Source organism: Herpailurus yagouaroundi, unplaced genomic scaffold (assembly GCF_014898765.1).
Source record: "Herpailurus yagouaroundi ecotype Mexico unplaced genomic scaffold, PumYag 77, whole genome shotgun sequence".
NCBI lineage: Eukaryota > Metazoa > Chordata > Mammalia > Carnivora > Felidae > Herpailurus > Herpailurus yagouaroundi.
In genome coordinates this window covers 59,755,402-59,779,225 of record NW_024412388.1, presented here as the reverse complement: position 1 = coordinate 59,779,225, position 23,824 = coordinate 59,755,402, and the positions used below count along the sequence as shown (strand labels likewise).

Genomic DNA, 23,824 nt, shown 5'->3' with positions numbered 1-23,824 from the left:
TGACATGGAATTTTTTATTTGTCAGTCAGACTTTCCCTTTCCTGACACACCCTTCAGTTGTCAAATTACTTTTGCTGTTAGGCAGAGTTTTCTCATACCATGTTTTATCTAATCATCTTAGGAAGAATGACATTTTTCCCTTGTTAAACATTCTTAGTTCCAAATAAACCTATGCTATTGTTTCTGAAAATTACAGTTTTCTGCCATCCCTCCTCCCACATCTTTTTATTTCTTTAAGCTATACTATTTGTAGGTAAATGTCTCTCCTACTTTATATCTTCTTATTCTTTTGCTCTTAGTTACCCTTACTGTGTTTGCTCTGATTTGGCTTTCTTTATCCATAAATAGAAGTGTCTAAAACTGTGTTTTTCAAATGGGAGAAAAATTACCTCTCAATTCTACAACTAGTATCACTTCCTGCTCTGTTATTTTTCTCCTGTTCATAAGTTCAGAGCGAGTCGATGGATGAAGCACATCTGTTCCACAGTCATGACCTCTGTTTCTTTACTCTTTGAACCGTATAGAAATTCTATAACACTGCAAACTCCAGGATGCAGGTCCGTGCACACAGCTGATTGCCACCTCAAAATACATGGAGAGGTAGAAGTGGTTCAGTTTAATGTTCATTTTCTTACTAGGGAATCTGTGCATATAGTTTTAAAAAATGTCAACTCGCTTAATACATCTCCTATAGTCTTGCTAGAATTATAACATTTTCCCTCATGCATTTGAGGGTAGTAAACAAGAAGAAATGGGTAGTTTACAACTATATTTCTATGACATAATTTTTTTTCTTAATTTCCTTTTTTTTCCTAGCTACTCAAAGCCTTTCTTTTCTCTTCCTCCAAGACAGTATGTTTGGAAAGTAATTCTTTGGAATATATTAGCAATATGAATTATTCATTTTTCAGAATTAAACAATTTTAATAATTGAATTTTAATCAACTTTTTAAATATGCTATTTTAAGATTATTGAAGGCCACAGAAACAAGAAGAAATAATAAACCGTTTCGTCAACTAAGAAATCTAATTCACTGATTATTCTGCAGAGGGCAGAAGTCACATACCAGCCCAAGGTCCCCTGGTGCCTTCAGGTTTACTAGTAGGTCCTTGGAGGAAGCTGGCCCTGAAGTCAGAGGGAAATGTGATCTGCTGAGAATTAGCCTAAGGAAAAGTTCCACCAACATTATCCCCATCTATTACCTAGTATATCTTTACTAGTATTTTTATATTGACTGACTACAAAAATCTTAAATGTATATATGTCTAGTTTATTTGTATTCTGAGAGATCATTTCTAATCTTTTGAAAATGTACCATGACTTAAACCATAACAATAAACATAATAGAAGCTTAAATAACATGTCTTGACCAATTAATATAACTAGAAGGTTTTCCCCATGAGAAAAAAAATTCCCAGAATATTTTCATGTTTTAGAAGTAACCTAAAGAGAGCATCTGAACTCTTCTATTCTTTATTTTGGAGGTATTCACTAAAAATAATTTTTATATCCTGAAATTCATAATAGCTTCAACATGAAAAAAATGTATGCAAACATTTAGAGACTCAGAAGGTTTGTACTGATGGGCAACTTGTGTTGCAAGATCATACGTGCTGAGAATAGAGATGCCTTTGGAGAACCCAACTTCAAAATTCTTGCAAACTTGTCCACTGTATCCAAATCAATCACATTCAGCTATAATTTCAGCATGACTGACAACAGAGAGGAGATCAAATCATGAATAAAGTCTAAAGAAAGAAAGTTTGGTGAACAGCTAGGAAAACAGTGAACCATTTAATTCCTATTGATACAGCTGGTGGCCCAATAAATCTCAGACATATTTTACAGTGGATGCATCACTGAAGTGAGCATTGCTGACTATAAGGACAGCTACTTCAAGCTGTAATTTCACTACTGCTGACCCTTGCCAAAAGCATGATGTGAATGAGTTCTGCCTAAGCACCAACAAACTCCTCATTATATAACCCTTTTATCTCCTTACTGTTCTTTTATCTACTTATTCATGAGTCACAGATAACCCAACCATCCATCTTTCAACAGCCTCTAACAGATGTACCCTCATGATCAGCACAATATCAGACCACTCACACCACAATATATATGACTGAGGAAAGCTTAAGTATATTTAACCCCCTTGAAAGAGTTATAGCATTAAACCAGGAGTTTAGAAAAAGAATCCCATATGTTGTAGTTTTAAACAATGAACAGATTTTTCTCTTTGTGGGTTTAGGGGACTAGTGCAAGGTCCTTTACCAATGCCCCTAAAATCAGATTTAATATGCACTTATATATCTTAGCTCTGGAATATTTTACAAAATAGTTTGCTTGTTATGCACCTGTACAAACATAAGGGAATCAGAGACCATAGCGTAGTACACTGAGATGGATATTGAACCTTTAATAAAACCACTGAAGTCAATCTTATGTGAAATTCATGTGAATTTAATGTGAAATTCCACTTTTCATTGTCTTTCTTGTGAAAGAGAAAATGATCTCATCATAAGCTTAACTGAATCGATACATTGATCTTTTATATGCCTTAACACATAATGTATGTCCACAATTGCCTGTCTTTCTAGAAAGAACACCTTTGTGTTCCATACACTTTTGATGTTCTATCACATTATTGAACCTAAGCCTCTTACTTTTTGGTCATTGAGAAATTATACAAGGTCTATCACAAATGCCTTTCAAAGAAAATTTTCTTGGTTAACTACAATTATATGGTAGGGAATAGATGAAATTCTGGGAGACTAAAAAGTGATACTGGTCCATGGGGTGCCTGGGTGGCTCAGTCGGTTCAGAGTCGGACTTTGGCTCAGGTCATGATCTCACAGCTCGTGGTTCGAGCCCACTTCAGGCTCTGCTGACAGCTCAGAGCCTGGAGCCTGCTTCAGATTCTGTGTCTCCCTCTCTCTCTCTGCCCCTTGCCCGATCACACTCTGTCTCCTTCTCAAAAATAAATAAACTTTAAAAATTATAAAAAAAAAAAAGTGATACCGGTCTGGCCTTTAATTAAATCAGTCACATGCTTGCCGTTCTAGACAATGAACGTTTTAAAAAAATTTTTTTTCAACGTTTTTATTTATTTTTGGGACAGAGAGAGACAGAGCATGAACGGGGGAGGGGCAGAGAGAGAGGGAGACACAGAATCGGAAACAGGCTCCAGGCTCCGAGCCATCAGCCCAGAGCCTGACGCGGGGCTCGAACTCAGGGACCGCGAGATCGTGACCTGGCTGAAGCCGGACGCTTAACCGACTGCGCCACCCAGGCGCCCCTAGACAATGAACGTTTTAAAAATTAGTTCCCTTTCTATCCATATCGTATCATGATCTCATGTTTTAAAGGGAGCAAGACTGTGATATCCTATTCACTAGTAATAATACCTGTTTAAAAATAATTAATGTTATTATTGGCTGCTAACTCAGTGCAAAGCACTAGGGTGAGCACTTTTCATGATGTTTTATGGTTGTTTTTTTTTTATTATTATTATTTTAAATCCAGTATAGTTAATACACAGTGTTCTGTTAGTTTCAGTTGTACCATATATCGATTCAACAATTCCATATATTACTCAGTGCTCATCAAAATAAGTTTACTTTCTACTCTTAATCCTCTTCACCTATTTTACCCATCCCCCCTTCCACCTCCCCTCTGGTAACCATCTGCTTGTTCTCTATAGTGCAGAGTCTGCTTTTTGGTTTCTCTCTCTCTCTCTCTCTCTCTCTCTCTCTTGCCTTTGTTCATTTTTTTGGTTTCTTAAATCCCACATATGAGTGAAATCATATGGTATTTGTCTTTCTCTGACTGGCTTATTTTGTGTCTCATTACACTCTCTAGCTCCATCCATGTTGTTGCAAATGGCAAGATCTCTCTCTCTCTCTCTCTCTCTCTCTCTCTTTCTGGTTAAATATTATGTCATTGTATATATAGACCACATCTTTATCCATTCATCTGTCTGTGGGCACGTGGGCTGCTTTCATTATTTGGCTAGTTTTCATAATGCTGCAATAAACGTAGGGGTGCATATATCCCTTTGAATTAGTGTTTTGGTGTTCTTTGGGTAACTACCCAATAGTGTGATTCCTGGATTGTAGGATTATTCTATTTTTAATTTTTTTTTTAAGTTTGGTTATTTATTTTGAGGGAGACAGAGATAGTGCAAGTAGATGAGGGGCAGAGAGAGAGGAGAGAGAATTCTAAGCAGGCTCCATGCTGTCAGTGCAGAGCCTAATGTGGGGCCCAAACTCACAAACTGTGAGATCATGACATGAGATGAAACCAAGAGTCAGACAGTTAACCAACTGAGCCACCCAGGCACCCCTCTATTTTTAATTTTTTGAGGAACCGCGAACTGTCTTCTACAGCGGCTGCACCAGGTTGTATTCCTACCACCAACAGTATAGGAGGGTTCCTTTTTCTCCACATCCTCAACACTTATTTTTTCTTGAGTTTTTTATTTTAGCTATTCTGACAGGTATGAGGTGATATGTCATTGTGGTTTTGATTTGCATTTCCTTGATGATGAGTATGTTGAGCATCTTTCCATGTGTCTGTTGGCCATCTTCTTTGGAGAAATGTCTGTTCATGTCTTCTGCCCATTTTTTAATCGAATTATTTGACTTTATGGGTGTTGAGTCGTATAAATTCTTTATGTATTTTGGACACTGACCCTTTATCAGATATGGCATTTGCAAATATCTCTCCCCATTCAGCACGTTGTCTTTTATTTTTGTTGGTCATTTCCTTTGCTGTGCACAAGCTTTTTATTTTGACTAAAGCCCAATAGTTTGTTTTTGCTTGTGTTGCCCTTGCCTCAGTAGACATATCTAGAAAAAATGTTGTTATGGCTTATGTCAGAGAAATTACTGCCTGTACTCTCTTCTAGAATTTTCATGGCTTCAATTCTCACGTTTAGATTCTTAATCAATTTTGAGTTTATATTTGTGTATGGTGTGAGAAAGTGGTTCTGTTTCATTCTTTTGCATGTAGCTATCCAGTATCCCCAACACATTTTAAAGAGACTGTTTTTTTCCCATTGTATATTCTTGCCTCCTTTGTTGAAGATTAGTTGACCATATAATTCTGGGGTTATTTCTGACCTTCCATGAAGTGTTTTATGTTGTCTATACAGCAATCCTATGAAGTAGGCACTATTTATTTTACAGAGGAGAAAACTAGGATTTAGAAGGGTTAAATAATTCAGAGAATGAATGTTACAACCACTTTTGTTTGAAAAGAAAAAACCTTTTCGCTGCACTATTTCATGACTGTGTAAATGTTTAAGGTCTTGAGGAATCTGGAAGTACATTACAAACTGTACTATTTTCATCCCCTGTGAAAACTGAGCAGAGGTGTGATTCAATGTGAAAGTCCTTTAGGTCATGAAGATTAGTTTTCAATTATATTTCAATAGTTTCATTTTTTAAAAAACTGGCTAGATAAATTAGTTTAAAATGTTCTCTTAACAATAACATGGAGTTCTCAGCTTTCTTTAGAATCAAATTAGTCCGTAAAGCAAGGACATATTTGCTTCATGGGAAGGGTTTATTGACCTTGTGATCCATTTCTGTGAGATCTATGACAGCCTTTGAAAGATTGCCATTATTTCCTACCTTACGGTGAAACCTATCTTCAAGGAAGAAATTTTTCAACTATCATTATTCACATCTGTAACAATTGTGTATTCAGCACATCCTATATATTGTGTTCTCTAGTATGTACTGGGTACCTTAAAATTTTTTTGAAGAGTATTCATTTGACTGAGGCTGCCTTAGTGTAGCTCACAAGGTCTAAAATTTAGATCAACATCAGCATGATTATTTAGCCCAGTGTTTTCCTATGTAGCTTCTATAGGACAGATTTCCTCATGATTTACTTCTCTTTACTATTCCTCACTCTTCTTTATTGTTGTGACTATTTAATACAGCACCTTCCTCATTTTGTCCATCATTTTGAGGGAGTGGGATGGTGTCAATTTGTTTGCCACTGGAGCTATGAAGTTTCTTTTGAACTACCTCAATTCACTAAGGCTATTGAAATAATTCTTGGATTCACTCATCTTTTTGATAATAAGACTCTGTACAAAACCAAAACTCCCATTGAGAATGACAAGAGAGGAAGAAGGTCTTTGTGGCTATTGTCATGTAACTAAGAAAACTTGAATCTTGATTAGGCTTACTGGGTGCCAAGTGCAAAGGTTCTGTTGCTTGCACCTGCAGAGCCTGGAGTTTTGGATGAAGAACCTTTAATTATCTTCATCCTGAAATGACTGGCTAAACAATGAATGGAAGTAATCCCACTGAGTAAATGAAAAGGGAAGACTCCTCTTTTATGAGCATCTAATCACACAGGTGTTAAATACCCCTTCTTGACCCTTTCACTGCTGGCTTTTCCCAACATCTGTTCTTTGCTGTTCCTCACATCTGTTAATAACATTTCTCTAAATTGATTTGTTTCAGTATGCAATTGCTTCAGCTCACAGCCGTATACGATTTGATACAAGAATGGTATGCCTACATTTCAGCAGTGCACAAAAATTTGTCTATTCCAAAAGATGCCATTGTACTTATGAAATTGAGAGGCTCAGGTAGTCACCCTATCTGCTACTTTGGTATAATTGAAAGAAGTTACATCTGAGCAAAACAAAAACTGTCTTCATGGAAATAAAAACAGTTCTAGAAACACAAATGCATGCAGAAGCCCACATTTACACTCCCATTCCCTAAAAAAAGCAGCATACACTCCTGGGTCAGGGCCAAAATTCACAGAGTAATGGAGTGTGATGGTAAAACAAGTAAGTTCTGGAAGCAGTCATTTAGATTTTAGCATTTGGTTATCTCTTCTAGGAAGGGTCTAATATGCTTCCTTAAAACACAGAACATTTTTTGGTAGAAAATAAGTATTTTATACAACTTAGCTAAGCATACTTATAATTCATTATTATAGCTCCAGTTTGAGACTTAATTAATCATAATTGTTGTGAGGTATATATTTCTGGCAAATAAGCAACTATATACCATACTATGATGCAATTAATTGAGGCCTTTTCCTCACATAAAATTCCTGAGTACGTTACAACTCATGAGCACATAGAAACCTGTTGAACCAGAGATGATTTGACCTGAAAGTAATGAATCATGTAATATAGGATGTGAACTAGACCTCACACATCTACTAGTGCCACTATCCAACATACCCGGAATGTCTCCCAAGAAATATTAAACCCACAGTACTCCAGTATACAGTTCCTTATACAAAACCTTATACAATTGCATGGTCTCATAAGTTTGGGAAAAACTTCATACCCTACAATATTCATAACGCATACTTGCACATCAGTCTCTGAGATGTGCTCTAGAAAAGAAACCTGCTGGGTATAATCAGACATTTCTGTGGCCATAGAACTCTTTTATTTACACAAAATAATAGGGTTCAGAATGAGATAAACTTGGAATTTCACTACAAATGCCCTGTCACTGCCAGTTAACTAAAATGAGTTGACTCAGGTCCAATGTGACCAATGATCTATTTAATTAAATTTTCTCTCAATTCCTTCCTTTTTTATGGATTGGCCAATGACTTTCTCATCATCCTAAAAATTACTGCAACAGCCTCCTAGCTGTTCTGCCTGTTTCCCCTCATGCCTCTCTACAGACCATGATCCATTCAGCAGCCAAAGAATATTTATGAAATGTTAATCAAATGATTGTCACTCTGCTCAAAATCTCTAAAACCTCATCTCCTTAGAACAAAATTCAGAGGCTTTACCATGGGTTACCAGACTCTACACAAACTGAGCCCCAGCTGCCTGCCCAATCTTCCCTTCTGATTCTTCCTCTCACTTATCTGCTTAAACTGTGATGACCATTTTAACCTGTTAAGTATGTTTCCACCTCAAGCACACTCTCAATTCAAATCTTTTCCCTTTTCTATTTCTTTTTATTATAATAACTTACTATATATTACCACATGATTCCTTTTCTCACATCATGCAATTCTCTGTTCAAATATTGCCTTATCAATAAGGACCTTTATGACTGCACCATATAAAGCAACACATCTTGATATTACTTTTTTCTTTTACTCTGCTCAATTTCCATCTTAGTTCATACAACTTTCTTACTATTTATTTATTTATTTACTTTTTTTAATTTACTTTTTGTACGTGCATGTACAGGCATACACATACACACACCCTTCAAAAATGTTAGCCCTATGAGGCCAGAAATATGGCTTATTTTCATTAACATGGTCCCTAATAAAAATATTTGTTTAATTGATAAAGTGATGAAAAATAGATAGGTGGATAAATCCACTTCTTCTTGAACAGTTATTTTTAAAAGAGGTAGAATAATGTGAATAAAGGTTCATCTGTGTCCCCAAGAAAAATCAATAAATAGAGCCTTCTATGTTAAATGTATAATTTTTAACCCCCAAATGAAATCTATATGAGACTGCCTTCTCCATATTGATTACCCACAGCCCACAGCCCTTTCATCCTCTAACACACACACAAAAAGAACGTTCTTAGAAGTTTTTCTTATGTAGGGGCGCCTGGGTGGCGCAGTCGGTTAAGCGTCCGACTTCAGCCAGGTCACGATCTCGCGGTCCCTGAGTTCGAGCCCCGCGTCAGGCTCTGGGCTGATGGCTCGGAGCCTGGAGCCTGTTTCCGATTCTGTGTCTCCCTCTCTCTCTGCCCCTCCCCCGTTCATGCTCTGTCTCTCTCTGTCCCAAAAATAAATAAAAAACGTTGAAAAAAAAATTATAAAAAAAAAAAAAAAAAAGAAGTTTTTCTTATGTGCAGTGTTAACTCTGGACTTATTCTTCATGTATGCTTCCAATGACATTTTAGGCATTTTTCTATTTTCAGTGTCCATCACAGCAACCTGTGAACCTCTAGACAACGGGATCATGTCCCTTTAACTTGTGTGGTAAAGCACCTAGTGTTGAGCCATATGCACAAACAACTGCATAAAAAGCCTTTTAATGACAAATTAGGTTTTATTTCAGTTCATTACGCATGGGTTTTCAGGCAATGTTCCGGATTTCATGGTTTTGTTTGTAATGAGTCATGGCCCCCTTGACAAACAAGAGAGTAATTAAACTAACCAGGTTATCAATAGAAGCTTGTGATGGATCTCCTGTTGCATATGGTTATTTCATCTTCAGTGATAGTTGGATATCATAAAAGATTATGCCCTCTTAGTGTGACAGGGAGAGAAGGAGAGATTAAAGCCTATGAGAACAAGGGTGGAAATGCAATCCTACCAATGCCTCTCACAGGCAAAACAGTGTCATAATAATTGACAAATAAGTAAGCTTTTATGTATAGACATATTTTGTATATTTTATTGCCTTTTATGGGAGGATGTGAATCTTTGCTTTATAAATATAATTAAATTTAGTAAGCGATTTCTTATATGAAAGTGTGTGGATATACATATATTTGTATGTATATGTATATACACACAAACCTACACATATGTCCATAGACATATATATGTATATGTGTAATACATTTACATATTTACATATATACTACATATATACCTATATAAATGTGCATATGTATCACCTCATAACTATTTCTTCTTCAAATATTTTTGGTAAACGTTTTCTTTATTATTTTTCACCAAGTTATTAGCAAGCACTTTAATAAAAATATTTCTTTGCAAGTTTTTTTTTTTCCAGAACTGTATTGAACTATTACTGTTAGGAATAAAAACACCACAGAGAAATGGAGGTGCTGCAATTTCAAAATGAAGTATCACCCTTAACAGAAAATGATGAATTTGCTAGGGTATTTTTAAAAGGAAAGGCAATGTTCGGTAGTAAGAGTGTTTACAGTTTTCATATTCACTGCATATTGAAAAATCATTAAACTCTGTACTTTTTATTGCTTTCTAAAGAAATCTAAAATATATCCAGAGTGCACACTTACTCAGGTCATTTGTCTGAATGAATTAGTATTTGCATTTTCAAGGTTGCTGTTGTGTTGACAACTTTCCCATAGTGTTATTTAAAATATATACTATGTTCAAAAGATTGATGGAAAATAAAATATTTATGAAAACAGATATTCATATAAAACTCCTAGAAGATTACATAGGAGAAAATCTAGATGACCTTGGGATAGGTGATGACTTTTTAGCTGCAACACCAAAAGGCATGCACAATCCATTGGAAGAAATAATTGATAAGCTGGACTTCATTAAAATTAGAATTTGGGGATCTGTGAAACACACTATTAAAAGTATGGAAAGAAAAACTACACACCGGGAGAAAAATATTTGTAAAAGTCACATCTGACAAAGGACTGTTATCCAAAATATACAAAGAACAGTTAAAACTCAACAACAAAAATACAAACAATCTGATTAAAAAATGGGCCATAGACCTTAACAGACACTTTGCTGAAGATATACGGATGGCAAATAAGTATATGAAAAGATGTTCTGCATCCTATGTCAGCAATGAAATGCAAATTAAAACAATGAGATACCACTACACATGCAGTAGAAAAACCAAAATCTGGAACACTGACAGCTACAAGTGCTGGCAAGGATGCGGAACAACAGGAGCTCCCATACATCGCTGGTGGGAACACAGAATTATAGAACCATTTTGGAAAACAGTGTGGTGGTTCCTTACAAAACTAAATGTAACCTTATCATATGATCCAATAATTTCACTCCTTGGCAGTTAGCCAAAGAATTTAAAACTTAATGTACACAAAAACTTGTGCATGGATGTTTATAGGAGCTTTATTTATAATTTCCAACTCGGAAGCAATCAAGATTTTTTTAGTAAGCAAATGGATGAATAAGCTGTGGGATGTCCAGATGATGGAATATTATTCCGTGATAAAAACAATTGCTCTATCAAGCCATGAAAAGACATGGAGAAAACTTAAATACATATCACTAAGTGAAAGAAGCCAATCTGAAAAGGTTATATACTCTATGATTACAACAATTTAACATACTGGAAAATACAAAACTTTGGAGACAATGAAAAGATCAGTGGTTTCCAAGAGTGGTGGGGTGGTAGAGATTAATACAGCACAGAAGATTTCTAGGGCAGTGAAAATAATTTGTATGATATTATAATGATAGTTATATGTCATTATGCTCTTGCCTAAACCCATAGTATATACAACACCAAGAGTGAAGTCTAATGTAAACTATGGATTTTAGGTGATAATGATGTGTCAGTGTAGGTTCATCATCTATAACAAATGTACTGCTGTGGTGTAGAGGGTGTCAATAACAGAGAGGCTATGCATATATTGGGGCAAGGAGTAAATGGAATATCTCTGTACCTTCCACTCAGTTTTGTGTGAACTGAAATTTGCTCTAAGAAATACGGGGCACCTGTGGCTCAGTCAGTTAAACATTTGACTCTTGGTTTCAGCTCAGGTCATGATCTCACAGTTTGTGAGTTCAAGCCCCACATCAGGCTCCACACCATGCTTAGGATTCTCTCTCTCCCTCTCTCTGCCCCTCCCCTGCTTGTGCTCTCTCTCCCTCAAAATAAATAAGCTTTTTAAAAAAATTTTTGTTAGTGTTTATTTATTTTTGAGAAAAAGAGACAGAGTGGGAACAGGAGAGGGGCAGAGAGAAAGGGAGACACAGAATCTGAAGCAGGCTACAGTCTCTCAGCTGTCAGCACAGAGCCCAGCGCGGGGTTTGAACCCACGAACCATGAGATCATGACCTGAGCCGAAGTCAGACGCTTATCTAACTGAGCCACCCAGGTGCCTCAATAAATAAATAAACTTTTAAAAAATCACACATGCATAAAACTTCTAATGTTTCTCTCCCAAATTCACTGACTTACTATCTTACCCATCTCAGACAATAGGTATTCTAACTTTGCAGTTAAACCCAATGAAGTCACCATGGACTCCTCTCTCATTTTTTAAGTCTGTTAGGGAAATCTTATTGGCTTCAACTTTACAATCGACTCTAAAGCCAATTACTTTCACTACCTTTAGTGCTACCATCCTAGTCTGAGCTGCCAACATCATTGCCTTGCATACTGCAACAGTTTCCTACTAGTGTTCAGCTTTCCTCCTGTCCTCACTATGGTCTTTTCTCAAGACAGCAGCAGCCAAAACACCTTTGAAACTAAAGTCAGATTCTATCTCTCTTCTATAGTAATTCACCATTTCACTCAGAGGAAAGCCAAGTCTTTAAAATGGCCCTCAAAGTCCACCTGAGCTTCCATCCTTTGGTCCCATGTATCAGGGTCCAGCAGAGAAACAGAACCGATTTATGTATGTATGTATGTATGTATGTACACACACACACACACACACACACACACATCTATATCTAAAAACCTATAGATATCTAGATAGGTAGATATACACATACATATTTACACATACCTACACATACACACACACACGCACACACACACAAACACACACACACACAAAGAGATTATATTATGAGGAATATCTCACGTGATTATACAAATTGAGAAGAGCCCCAAATTGCTGTCTACAAGAAAAACCCAGGAAAGTCACTGTATAGTTCAGTCCAATCCAAAAGCCTGAGATTTGGGGGAGCCAATGGTGTAAATCTCAGTCCAAGGAAAGGAGACCGATGTTTTATCTCAAGCAGTCAGGCGGAGAAGGGGTGAATTCTCCTTTCCTCTCCCTTTAGTTCTACTCATGCCTTCAATGGAATGTATTATGTGCACCCAATTGGGAGAGGGCCCTACACTTTACTGTGTCCACCAATTTTAAGGTCACTTCCATACAAAAGCAGGCACACCCAGAAATAATGTTTCGCAAATAGTTGGACACTGTGACCAAGTCAAGTTGGCAGCAATTAACCATCATCACACTCTATCTCCTGAAAATCTCCCTTCTTTCTCTTTGCTTCAGCCACACGGATATCTTTGGTAATTTTCAAACAAACCAGGCTTGCTTCAGCCTCAGGGCCTCACTGCAAGCTGTTCTCTCATCCTGGAAGCCTTTTTCTATGGGTAGCCACAGGGAAAACTCACTCATCTACATCTAGTTTTTGCTTAAATCTCACTTTTCTCGATGAATCCTCCTCAGATTACCCCACATAAAATTGCAATCCATGCCTTGCTCTAATTCCTCTTATCTTGCTCTAATTTTTTAAACCATTTTCTCATCACCTTCTAATATTGTATTTAAGTTACTTATTTATTTTATTTGCTGCTTGTAGTCTATCTTCCCATCCCTCCCTTCATCTAGAATGTAAACTTCATCATGTCAGGGAGTGTAACTGCTTTGTACCTTGAGAAATGTTAGGCGTATATTGATAGCTCAACAACTATTTAATGAATAAAGGAGTGGCTCTATGGGGTGCCTGGGTGGATTAAGCAACTGACTCTTGATTTTGACTCCGGTCATGATTTCACAGTTTGTGAGACGGAACCCCGCGTCAGGCTTCACATTGACAATGCGGAGCCTGATTGGGCTTCTCTCCCTCTCTCTCTGCCCCTTCCCTGCTCTAGCTCTCTTTCAAAGTAAATAACCTTTCAAAAAATAAAGGAGTGACTATGCTACAAAGAAGCTTTTTATGCATCATTTTCTGTGCTTTGATCTCTGAGTATGCAAATATGAACCAGACACCCTGCCTTCAAGCAGCTAACAAGAAAGTCTGACATATCCATAAATAATAACAGTACAAGATAGAAAGTATACATTATACATTATGAGAGATTTAAATCTACTATTCAGAGAAGGGGGAGCTATTTTCAACCAGAGCAACAGGAAAGAGCATGGAGATACCTAATTGGGCCTTGAATTTGTAGAAATGGAAAAGAATAGCATTCCAGGTAGAAGAAACAACCCCCCCCCAAAAAAAAATCACTAATGTGCTAAAGCACAGGGAGTAAGCAGAAAAAAGCACAGAATAATGAAAGAGTTCAGGCTTTGAGTCAATATACCTAAATCAGTATGCCAATATTATACCCAAATCCTGCAGCTAAGTAGCTATGTGACCTTAGACAAATTATTTAACCTCTCTGAGCTTCAGTTTTCATATTTATGGTTTTGGGATAATACCATCCAGCTTAGCGTTTACTGTGAGGAAATCGTGAAAATAAAGCAGCAAGCCCAGTGACTGGCTCCTAGTGATCACTCAATAAATGAGAGCTATTATGGGAGTGTAGTTTGACTGGAGTACAGATGAAGTGTTCCCCTCAACAATGCCATTTTTCCAACAGGAAGCATGGCCAAAATGTATTGCATTTACTCTGCACTTCTTGGGAACATTCATCTATTGTCCAACATGAAAAATGAAGCTGAAAATGACTAGTCTTGTATTAGAAGCATAAAACACTGAAGATGTGATGCATTGGCCTATCAGGCATAAGATTGCTTTGAATATAGAAGGAATAAAAATATATGTGTGTTATATTTCTGCTGAAGATTAGTTTTACTTACCCACCAGTTTCTTTGTTTGTTTGTTTCTTTTTCAGTTGCTCCCACAATTCAGGAAATTAAATCTGGCACCGTGGCCCCGGGACGCAGTGGATTGATAAGATGCGAAGGTGCAGGTGTGCCGCCTCCGGCCTTTGAATGGTACAAAGGAGAGAAGAAGTAAGGACTTTGTGATTATTACTGTGTTTCAAGCACTTTGAGCTAATGTGTTTGTGTTTCAGATGCTTACTTTAAGCCATTTCTTTAACTGGCTTGAATGATTCTCAGCAGCCTCCTCGCAGGCAGGCAAACTGAAGGGGCCCACATGGGAGGGATGAGTAGCTAATAGCATCTAGAAGAAATGTCCACTTTGGTTTTATAGGATCTCGGAAATGCCTGAAAATCCCACATTACTGATGCATTTCATTCCTTCCCTTCTTTTCTGAACCAGAACACCATTGCTCTTGCTGGCAGCCATGTTTACTTGGAAAGTAAACTAGCTTTGAAAGGACTTGGGCACAGCTTCCATGAGTGCACTCCAAAAGCAATCGGAGCTGCTGCCTCTGCCTGGCTTCCTTGATAAGTCTCAACCCTTTCACCTGCCTTACTCTCCCACAAGGCATTTTAACATTTCATTTTACAGAACACTGTGTTTTAGATATTCTATCACTAAAGGGCCTGTAGAGGAGATAAAATACATAGTTAAAGGACTAACCAAGGGGATTTTAGGGTTACTGGAACTTTAGCTCTATATGATTGTCCCCTTGAGGAGCCCCAGGAAAAACCTTGACAAGAGCTATTGAACAAGAGAAGCCAGGACTTGACTACTTTCTCTTTACTTTCAACCAGTAGGCTCATTCAGACTTCTTCAGCTGCTCTTATCAAACCATCAAAGAAGAGTGGAACCCCTGTGGGTTAACTGGAAGATGTAATGCAGAGGGGAGGATATTATCTACAATATATTTTTTTTGCTTCAAAACTAGGGAGGAACATGTTCAAGAAAATGTTAGATTGGACCATATGAAACTGCCATTTATAGCCAAAAAAGCTGAATATTGGCAATTCTGTACTGTTTGACATATATGCACGGGGTTTACTTACTTACACCATCGCTCATGACTAATTACAGCTAAATGAACTGAAAACTGGTGAAATGACATTATGAGCTTAGATATTGCCATAATGGATGACACTGGATGTGACATAAGCAGCTATTTTTTTTTTCTTAAATGGTAATCAAAAGTGGATTTGTAGAAGACCTTCTCCCTCTTCAACAGCAGCCTTAACAATAAACGATATCCCCATAACTATCTCATTTGACCCGAATAACTGGCTCTGCTTTTATCTAAAATTGTTTGCAACTATTTTTATGCAGCCTCTTTCACAATTTGGTATGTTCCATTTTTAATTCTTCCTACTAATTAACGTTTTTACTAATTCTAAATCTACCTCTTTGTAGCTTCATAGAAGCCCCATATTTTTATATACTTAGAAGTAGATAAATTGGGTCTGTGGTCACCCTGGCCCTACTGTACAATATTGTATATCAGCCAATATAACCTTTCTCAGATTCTGATAATCCAGATTGAGAAGCTTCCAGTTTGTGAATATCTATATAGACAAATATCTAGAAGAATGGTTCCCAATCCTCGAAAGTTATGAAACCCTTTGTTCAAATATTATCTTATATGGAAGCCCAGTAAGTAATATCTATGAAAGCAGGACTTCTCTGCTAGATGTGGGATGAATAGAATTTCAATTCCATCTGCTCAGAACCCTCCCTTCTAACAGACTGTCCTTGCAAGGGCCTCCCCCAAATCCCTGGTACTCCACAAAGCACAATTTAAATAATGACAAACTATTTAGTATAGCTTTCAAAGTCACTGCTGAACCTGTCATACCTTTCTTACAGGCTAATGGAATTATCCCTAGTAGTACATGTGAAAGCTCCTTTGTTAAAGTTTTTTTGGTTTCTAGTATTTTGTGAAATAATGTCCTGAATTTTTTTTTCTGTTTCTCTCTTTTCCTTTCCTAAATTCAGAAACCATTGTCATAAAAGGCTACAATAATCCTTAGTCCACTTTCTTGGCCTATAGCAAAAACAGCAAAGGACCCATTGGTGTCCGTAGTCATAGCTTCAGTGATTTTTTTCCCTACTGGAAAGATGGACTATAGCTTTCATTACATTTTCAAAGGAGTTTAGAACCACTGCTAAAAAATAGTGGATTGATTCTCCCCAATCAATGCCCTTTCCCAACACACTCACACACCTAGAGAAAATCTGGGAGCTGTGAAAATCAGATGCACCTGTCAAAGGCAAACACACTTTGGTTTCAGAGTGAAGTGCACCTTTGTCATTTGTTCAGGTTATATTTAAGGAAATACCCAAATTACCAAATCCCACTGAGTATATAAATTCCCCTGAAAATTACCATAAAGCAAATTTGAGAATGTGTGCAGAGTAGGAAAGGGAAGGCTTCTAGTTGCTGAATGATGGTTGTTACACTCCCTGAGTGGGTTTACCATGCTATCTTCTGGGCCCAGGCCATCCAAATATTTATCTCATTAAAATGAAAGACTATCCATGTAAAAAGCACCTGCTGTTTGACAGGCAGGGTTCTAAATTGTTAACAAACATTAGCCCGATTTATTTTCACAACAAACTGATAAGATAGATACTATTATTATTCTCACCTTTTGCTTGGGGAAAACCAAAGCAAGGAGTGTTTTTAAGTCATTTGCACAAAATCAGACAGTTAGTGGCAGATCTGGGATTTGAACTCAAGAAGTCTTGCAAATCTTCATGCAGAGTCCATGCACCTAGTGTAGGTCATGGCACTTCAGAGACTATCAAAAATAATTTGAAATGTCAATACTAAATGGCAGGGGTAAAGGCATCGCAGGTCATTTGTGAATTAGCAAAATAAAAGACTGCACATACAAACAGTCAGACTTTCTGAGTTTATTTAGTCAAAGACACAGAAATAATGGAGTCAAGGTAGACACACAGAGAAGAAACAGATAGAGCACATTTCCGAGTGTTTTCTTGACCTCAGGGTCACTAACAGAAACATGAAGCTGTCAGAGACCCTGTCAGAGCGTAGCAGAGTTTTTACAAGATCTGGAGAAGTTTTATTTCCTAGAGACTTTTTTTAATTGGAGCTTACAAAAATATTCAGAAATAACTTACTCTTTCAGGTCTACTTAAGAGAATGTTTATAAAAACTCATTTCTTTTAAATTAAGATCTTCAAAGCCAGATCTTCATTCAAATAAAATACGAATAAATAAACACAAGCAAATTAAAAAAAAAAAAAGTCAGTACCTCAACATCCTTAGTTCTATCTCTACCTATAGTTCTTCCACATCCTATAAAATCCATTTCTGTGTGCTGAGAATAATCTAAAAACCTTTTAAAAAAAACTGCAAAATAAAGCACAATTTAAAGAAAAGAAGGAAACAGACGCTTACTGAGGACAAATCACTTTCTAGGTTCTTTAAATTCTTTTATCTCACTTATTCTTCAGACGTCTGTGAGACACAATTTATTGTCCTCAATTTACCGATGACAGAAGTGAGACACAGGAGACTTAACCTGCCCAAGAGCATTCAACTTAAAAGATGCCATCAAGACACATTTTATTGTTAACCTTTCCACCCACATTGTTTCTGTTGTATACAGTGCCACTCTTAGTTATCTATTGCCAAATAACAAATTAGCCCAAAACTCAGCATCTTAAACCAGTAAGCATTTATTATCACAGCTTCTGTGGATCAGAATGGGAGCAGCTTAGCTGGATAGTTATGGCTCAGGGTCTCTCATCAGGTTGCAGTCACGTGTCAGCTGGCACCGGTCATCTGAAGTCTTGACTAGAGCTAAAGGATCTGCTTACATGCCCGGCAAGTTAGTGCTTGTTATAGACAGAAGGCTTCGGTTAATCACCATATGGACCTCTTCATAGAGCTGTTTGTCTTCTTCACATGGTAGTTGACTTTTTCCAGAGCTAGTGGTCCAAGAGAGAGCAAGGTAGAAGCTGTTTATGACCTAGTCCCAGAAGTTATGTTCTGCCATTCAGTAATATCTTACTGGTTACACAGAGTGACCCTATTCAATGTGGAAGGGGCAAAATGGGGACATGAATACCAAAAATTGAGAATCATCAGATACTATTTTCAAAATAGCTTCCACACTGTCTCCCTCATGGTTGACATGGATGGCAACTATATTTTATTTATTTTTTTTTAATTTTTTTAACGTTTATTTATTTTTGAGACAGAGAGAGACAGAGCATGAACGGGGGAGGGTCAGAGAGAGGGAGACACAGAACCTGAAACAGGCTCCAGGCTCTGAGCTGTCAGCACAGAGCCCGACGTGGGGCTTGAACTCACGGACTGCGAGATCATGACCTGAGCCAAAGTCGGCCGGTCAACCGACTGAGCCACCCAGGTGCCCCCCAAAAAACTATATTTTATATTAGACATATTAGCCATTTGACATTTAGTTTATTGCACTGTTTAGATAAGCATCATGAGAATGACTAAAGTTATATACTTGTTATTAAAATATTATTCTTTGGTATAAAATGGTTATATTTTTTAACACTATAGGCTCTTTCAGCATACCTGGCAGGTACAGTGCTCACAGATTTGGTTTTACTCCATATACATTTTAGTATTGGGAAATCAGAGTTCAGAGCTCGATTATATAGAAAGCCAAAAATATTAACTTATTTTCTTGATAATAGAGAAGATTGATAAAAAGAAGTGGACTCCTTATATCCAGTGGAAGGGTATTTTCAGAATAGGCAAAGTACTATTAAGCAAATAATGTCTTTGATGACATGAAATTAAATTAATCTATGACTTGAAAACAGTATATGTATTTAAGATTAAGACTAAAAACATAAAGTAAATTGTAATGGACTAACGTTTAAATAGATATTGCAGAAACATGGGTTTTGTATCATTTTGTGAAGATGGCATTACCATCGTGTTTTAGATCAGTGATGTAGGCAGTGGTCCACAAAATTTTTGAAATATATATCCTTATAAGTAAAATTTAAAACTTAGCAAAAACTAAGTATATGCATACTTATTTGTAAATTGTATGCATTTTTGAAGTATATTGCAATATATATTGCAAACATTAAATGACCTAAAACAGATAAAAGTTAAAAGATGAGATACAATTATAACATAAATGGGCATTCTATTATTTTCTTCTTATAATCCAACAGATCACTTTGTATCCAACTTGGAGTACTTTCCCTCCATTTTGGAGACTCTTATAAAGTATGTTAGTTTAAAATAAGGAATTTTCAAGGGAAATTTTAATGCCATGCATATTTTACCCTACATGCTAGCTTTGTAATCTTATAACACATGTAACTGGCTGTATACTATCTTGCCCATTGCTCACGTAATTCTAGCTAGATTATGCCTGAGGAAAAAAAAAAAAACTATCTCACAAAGGTAAAATGAGTCACTGAAGGGAAGTACAGAATGGGAAGTAAAGTCTAATTTTCAGGAAACCTTGGTGGGTAATGAATATGTTTATGGAGTTGGTAGTGATGATTTCACAGGTGTATACTTAACCCAAACTCATTGAGTTGTACAGATATATATGTCTGTATATATTTAATGTGTATATATATATCAATATATATTTAATGTGTATATATATATATATATATATATATATAATACCTCAACAAAATGATCTTAAAAACAAAAACACACCAACCCATAATTTCCTGAGTCATGTCAAGATATCCATTTTCTCTAGATTTATACCATAACTTTGATTATTAAGAAGAGACTAGAGGGGCACCTGGGTGGCTCAGTCGGTTGAGCATCCGACTTCAGCTCAGGTCACGATCTCATGGTTTGTGGGTTCAAGCCCTGCATTGGGCTCTGTGCTGACAGCTCAGAGCCTGGAGCCTGCTTCAGATTCTGTGTCTCCTTCTCTCTCTGCCCCTCCCCCACTTATGCTGTGTCTCTCTCTGTCTCTCAAAAATAAATAAATGTAAAAAAAAATTTTAAAGAAGAGACTAGAAATGTTAATTCATTTTCTCTCTCTCTTTCCCTTTCTCTCTCACTCTCTCTCTCTCCCCTCATTTGCAAAGCCATTTTTATAAGATTAAGCAGTTGCATATTTTGATTTAGAAGGGTACTGGAAATAACTTTATTACCACTCCATGTTAGAAATAATCTTCCCTGATGGGGCGCCTGGGTGGTGCAGTCGGTTAAGCGTCCGACTTCAACCAGGTCACGATCTCACGGTCCGTGGGTTCGAGCCCCGCGTCGGGCTCTGGGCTGATGGCTCAGAGCCTGGAGCCTGTTTCCAATTCCGTGTCTCCCTCTCTCTCTGCCCCTCGCCCGTTCATGCTGTGTCTCTCTCTGTCCCAAAAATAAATAAACATTGAAAAAAAAAATTAAAAAAAAAAAAAAGAAATAATCTTCCCTGCTTACCTGAGATTTTAACAAATGTGCATTGGGCACTTAACTGTGATGTAATTTGAAGACTGAAAAGGAAGTAAGTTCCTGCATTGAAGAAACTTGTGTTTCTAGTGTTATTTCTCTATCTATCTATCTATCTTTAATTTTATTCTGATGATTTTTCACTCTTTTTAGTTCATAACCCAAGTCTTATCAATACAACTTGGTTGCCCCTGTGATGATTTTATCAACCAAGACCAGGGAAGCAAAAGATAAATATATGAAATAAGTGAGAGCATTTCAACTGCTGGGAAATGGAAGACACATGACCATAAGACATACATACAAATTATCACATTTAAAACTTTGGGCCAGTCAAACAGAATTGAAAGTGGGCTATTCCGGTTTGCATTCCCTGACTTAGAGTTTACAGTTTATCATAAAAATCACCAAAATGAAATAAGTTCCACATAAGAAGATCCTAAGGGAACCTAAGTCAAGTCCTTGAAAGTGCACAGCAAGGATCCATTCAGCTCAAATCAGAATATTAACAAATGCTTCAGGGAACAGGTAGCTTTTGTGCTTGATACTAAAGAACAGTATTTCTAAACATTGCAAGGAGTCAAGAAAAATCATAAGAAAGGAAAGAACATAGTCAATGTTATATAAGCATTGTGCAGAGAGGTTTTATTATTCCCTGGGGTACAAGATGTGAAATCAGGTGTAATAGGAGGTAGGGTTAGAAATGCACGCTGGGGGGGTGCCTGGGTGGCTCAGTCGGTTGAGCGTCAGGCTTCGGCTCAGGCCATGATCTCACAGTCTGTGAGTTCGAGCCCCGCGTCGGGCTCTGTGCTGACAGCTCAGAGCCTGAAGCCTGCTTCGGATTCTGTGTCCCCCTCTCTCTCTGCCCCTCCCCCACTCATGCTCTGTCTCTTTCTGTCTCAGAAATAAATAAACATTAAAAAAAATTTTTTTTTAAAGAAATGCACGCTAGGGCAAGACTTGGAGCATTTTAAATGTCATGATAAAGCATTTAGACTTGATTCCATAGGCTTTAGGAAGCCACTGAAGGACTTTTCAAAAGTAGTAAAAGTATCCCATCCCTGTCTTCATAAAATGTTTCTCAGAGCAGTTTGGATGGCAAAGATATAAAATATGATTTAACCTAAGGTATTAGTTGTGCAATTAAAAATCAGTAATTGATTAGGCTGAAAGGAAAGGACCATTTGAAGATAATTTTAAGTTTTCCATCTCAGGAACAAGGTGAATGGTGAAGTTGTCAACCGAGGCTGGGAACATAGGAACAGAGATTTGAGAGAGCTGGGCTGAGTTTTGTTTGGGATATACTAAAATTGAGGTATTCATACTGCACACACAGTCCATTAGTAAACAGCTAGATTTCAGTTGTGTTCTTAAAATTCATAGCAATATTTCCAAACTAAATACCTAATCTTATGGTTCTTAAATGTCCCTAGAATCAAGTGCTAACATCACAGTATGGCATGGAAGGCCTTCATGTTCTTGCCCCTGTTTACCTCTCTGACCACAAATCTTGCCATTCTACCATCTCACAATAGGGAGATAACTATCCTAAAATATTTTGGCCACAAACTGTGACATGATCTCTATCTTTCAGGCCTTTTAATATGTTGGCCATTTTGCTTATAAGCCCCTTTCACACACACACCCATCCTGGCTACCTTCCACTAGTCCTTTAGTCTCAATTCAGATATCATCTTCTCTCAGAAAACTACCCTGACCCCTTTCTACTAGGAAAGGAGTCTCTCCAGATGTTCTCCCATGTTCTTACATCTATCAAAGCACTTTTTAAGCTATACTCAACTTTTTTTTACTAGTCTCTCCTCTCCTAATCTATAATCTACCTGAGCATGAGGATTTTGCCCTGTTCAACCATTGTGTTTCCAGCATCTAACATGGGGTTTGAAATACACTCTGTTGCAAGAATGAATGGGGCCTTATAATCATGTGAACGTAGAGCCATTCTTATTTTAATACAGTTTCAAACTGAGAAGAGAATATCACTACAAGATGCATCTGTCACCCTAGATTGTAGGACACTGTAAACCCAATACATGATTGCAGAAAAGACACTGGTTTCTGTTGCTCAGTTCTGACCTTCCAGGATTTCGTTTTTGTGAATGTGATCTCTGCAAAATGGTTGTGTTGGTATATTATGGGATGAAATTTGACATTAAAGTCTTGCGCACATTGATATTAGAAAGGCAGTTCAAGCAGAGGGAAAAAATCTAGTCATAGGCTAGGTTGTCAGGGATACAAGGCTCACTGCAGTCAGGGGAGGACTGACACTTGCACTATAGCTTTTGTTTATTTGATGTAAAGTTAAAGGTAATATCCTCCCCATGTGAATCAAACCGTCACAAGCAAAGCAACCCAAAGGTCTCTAATCTAAAATTATTAATTTCATTAAAATTGATAAAGTAAACAAGGCATACATTTTAAATAGCCTAATAAAGTCTAAAATCATTAAAATGTCCTAATATATTATAATACATTAATTTATTCAAATGTGCAACTAAAGATAGATACCCCTTGGGGCTGAGACACTGATGCATGATATTCTTCAGTCTGTTCCTAGGAATAAATGATATCATATTGTATTCAAGCCTTAAGTACCAAACAACACAGTAAACCAATAGGTTGCTATGGCAGCATGTTCACATCAATTTTCATTTCTCTCTGGTATCTAGCAGTACTTGCTCCTCCTTCTTTTTACTTTTATTTTTTTTATCAGCCCTGCACATCTGTGAAAAAGCTAGATGAGGTTGATAATACACATGTAATTGAGACTGAATTTGGCACATCTTGAAATCATGATACTATGATCTTTTCAGTCACTCTCCTAGATCTTTCCTTTAAAAATAATTTCCTGTATTTTCAATATTTAATATTTTGCTGCCATCTGAGAGGAAATGT

General features: G+C 37.0%; 1 protein-coding gene across 3 annotated transcripts in view; it reads left to right on the top strand.

Annotated features, from left to right (window-relative positions):
• The window catches only part of NEGR1 (neuronal growth regulator 1), an 865,642-nt gene that overhangs the window by 659,231 nt on the left and 182,587 nt on the right, over positions 1-23,824 (top strand). For all 3 annotated transcript variants that reach the window (XM_040470638.1, XM_040470639.1, XM_040470640.1), the window contains exon 5: positions 14,492-14,612. In XM_040470638.1, coding sequence (XP_040326572.1) covers positions 14,492-14,612 — 121 coding nt within the window. The remainder of the gene's footprint in view (positions 1-14,491; positions 14,613-23,824) is intronic.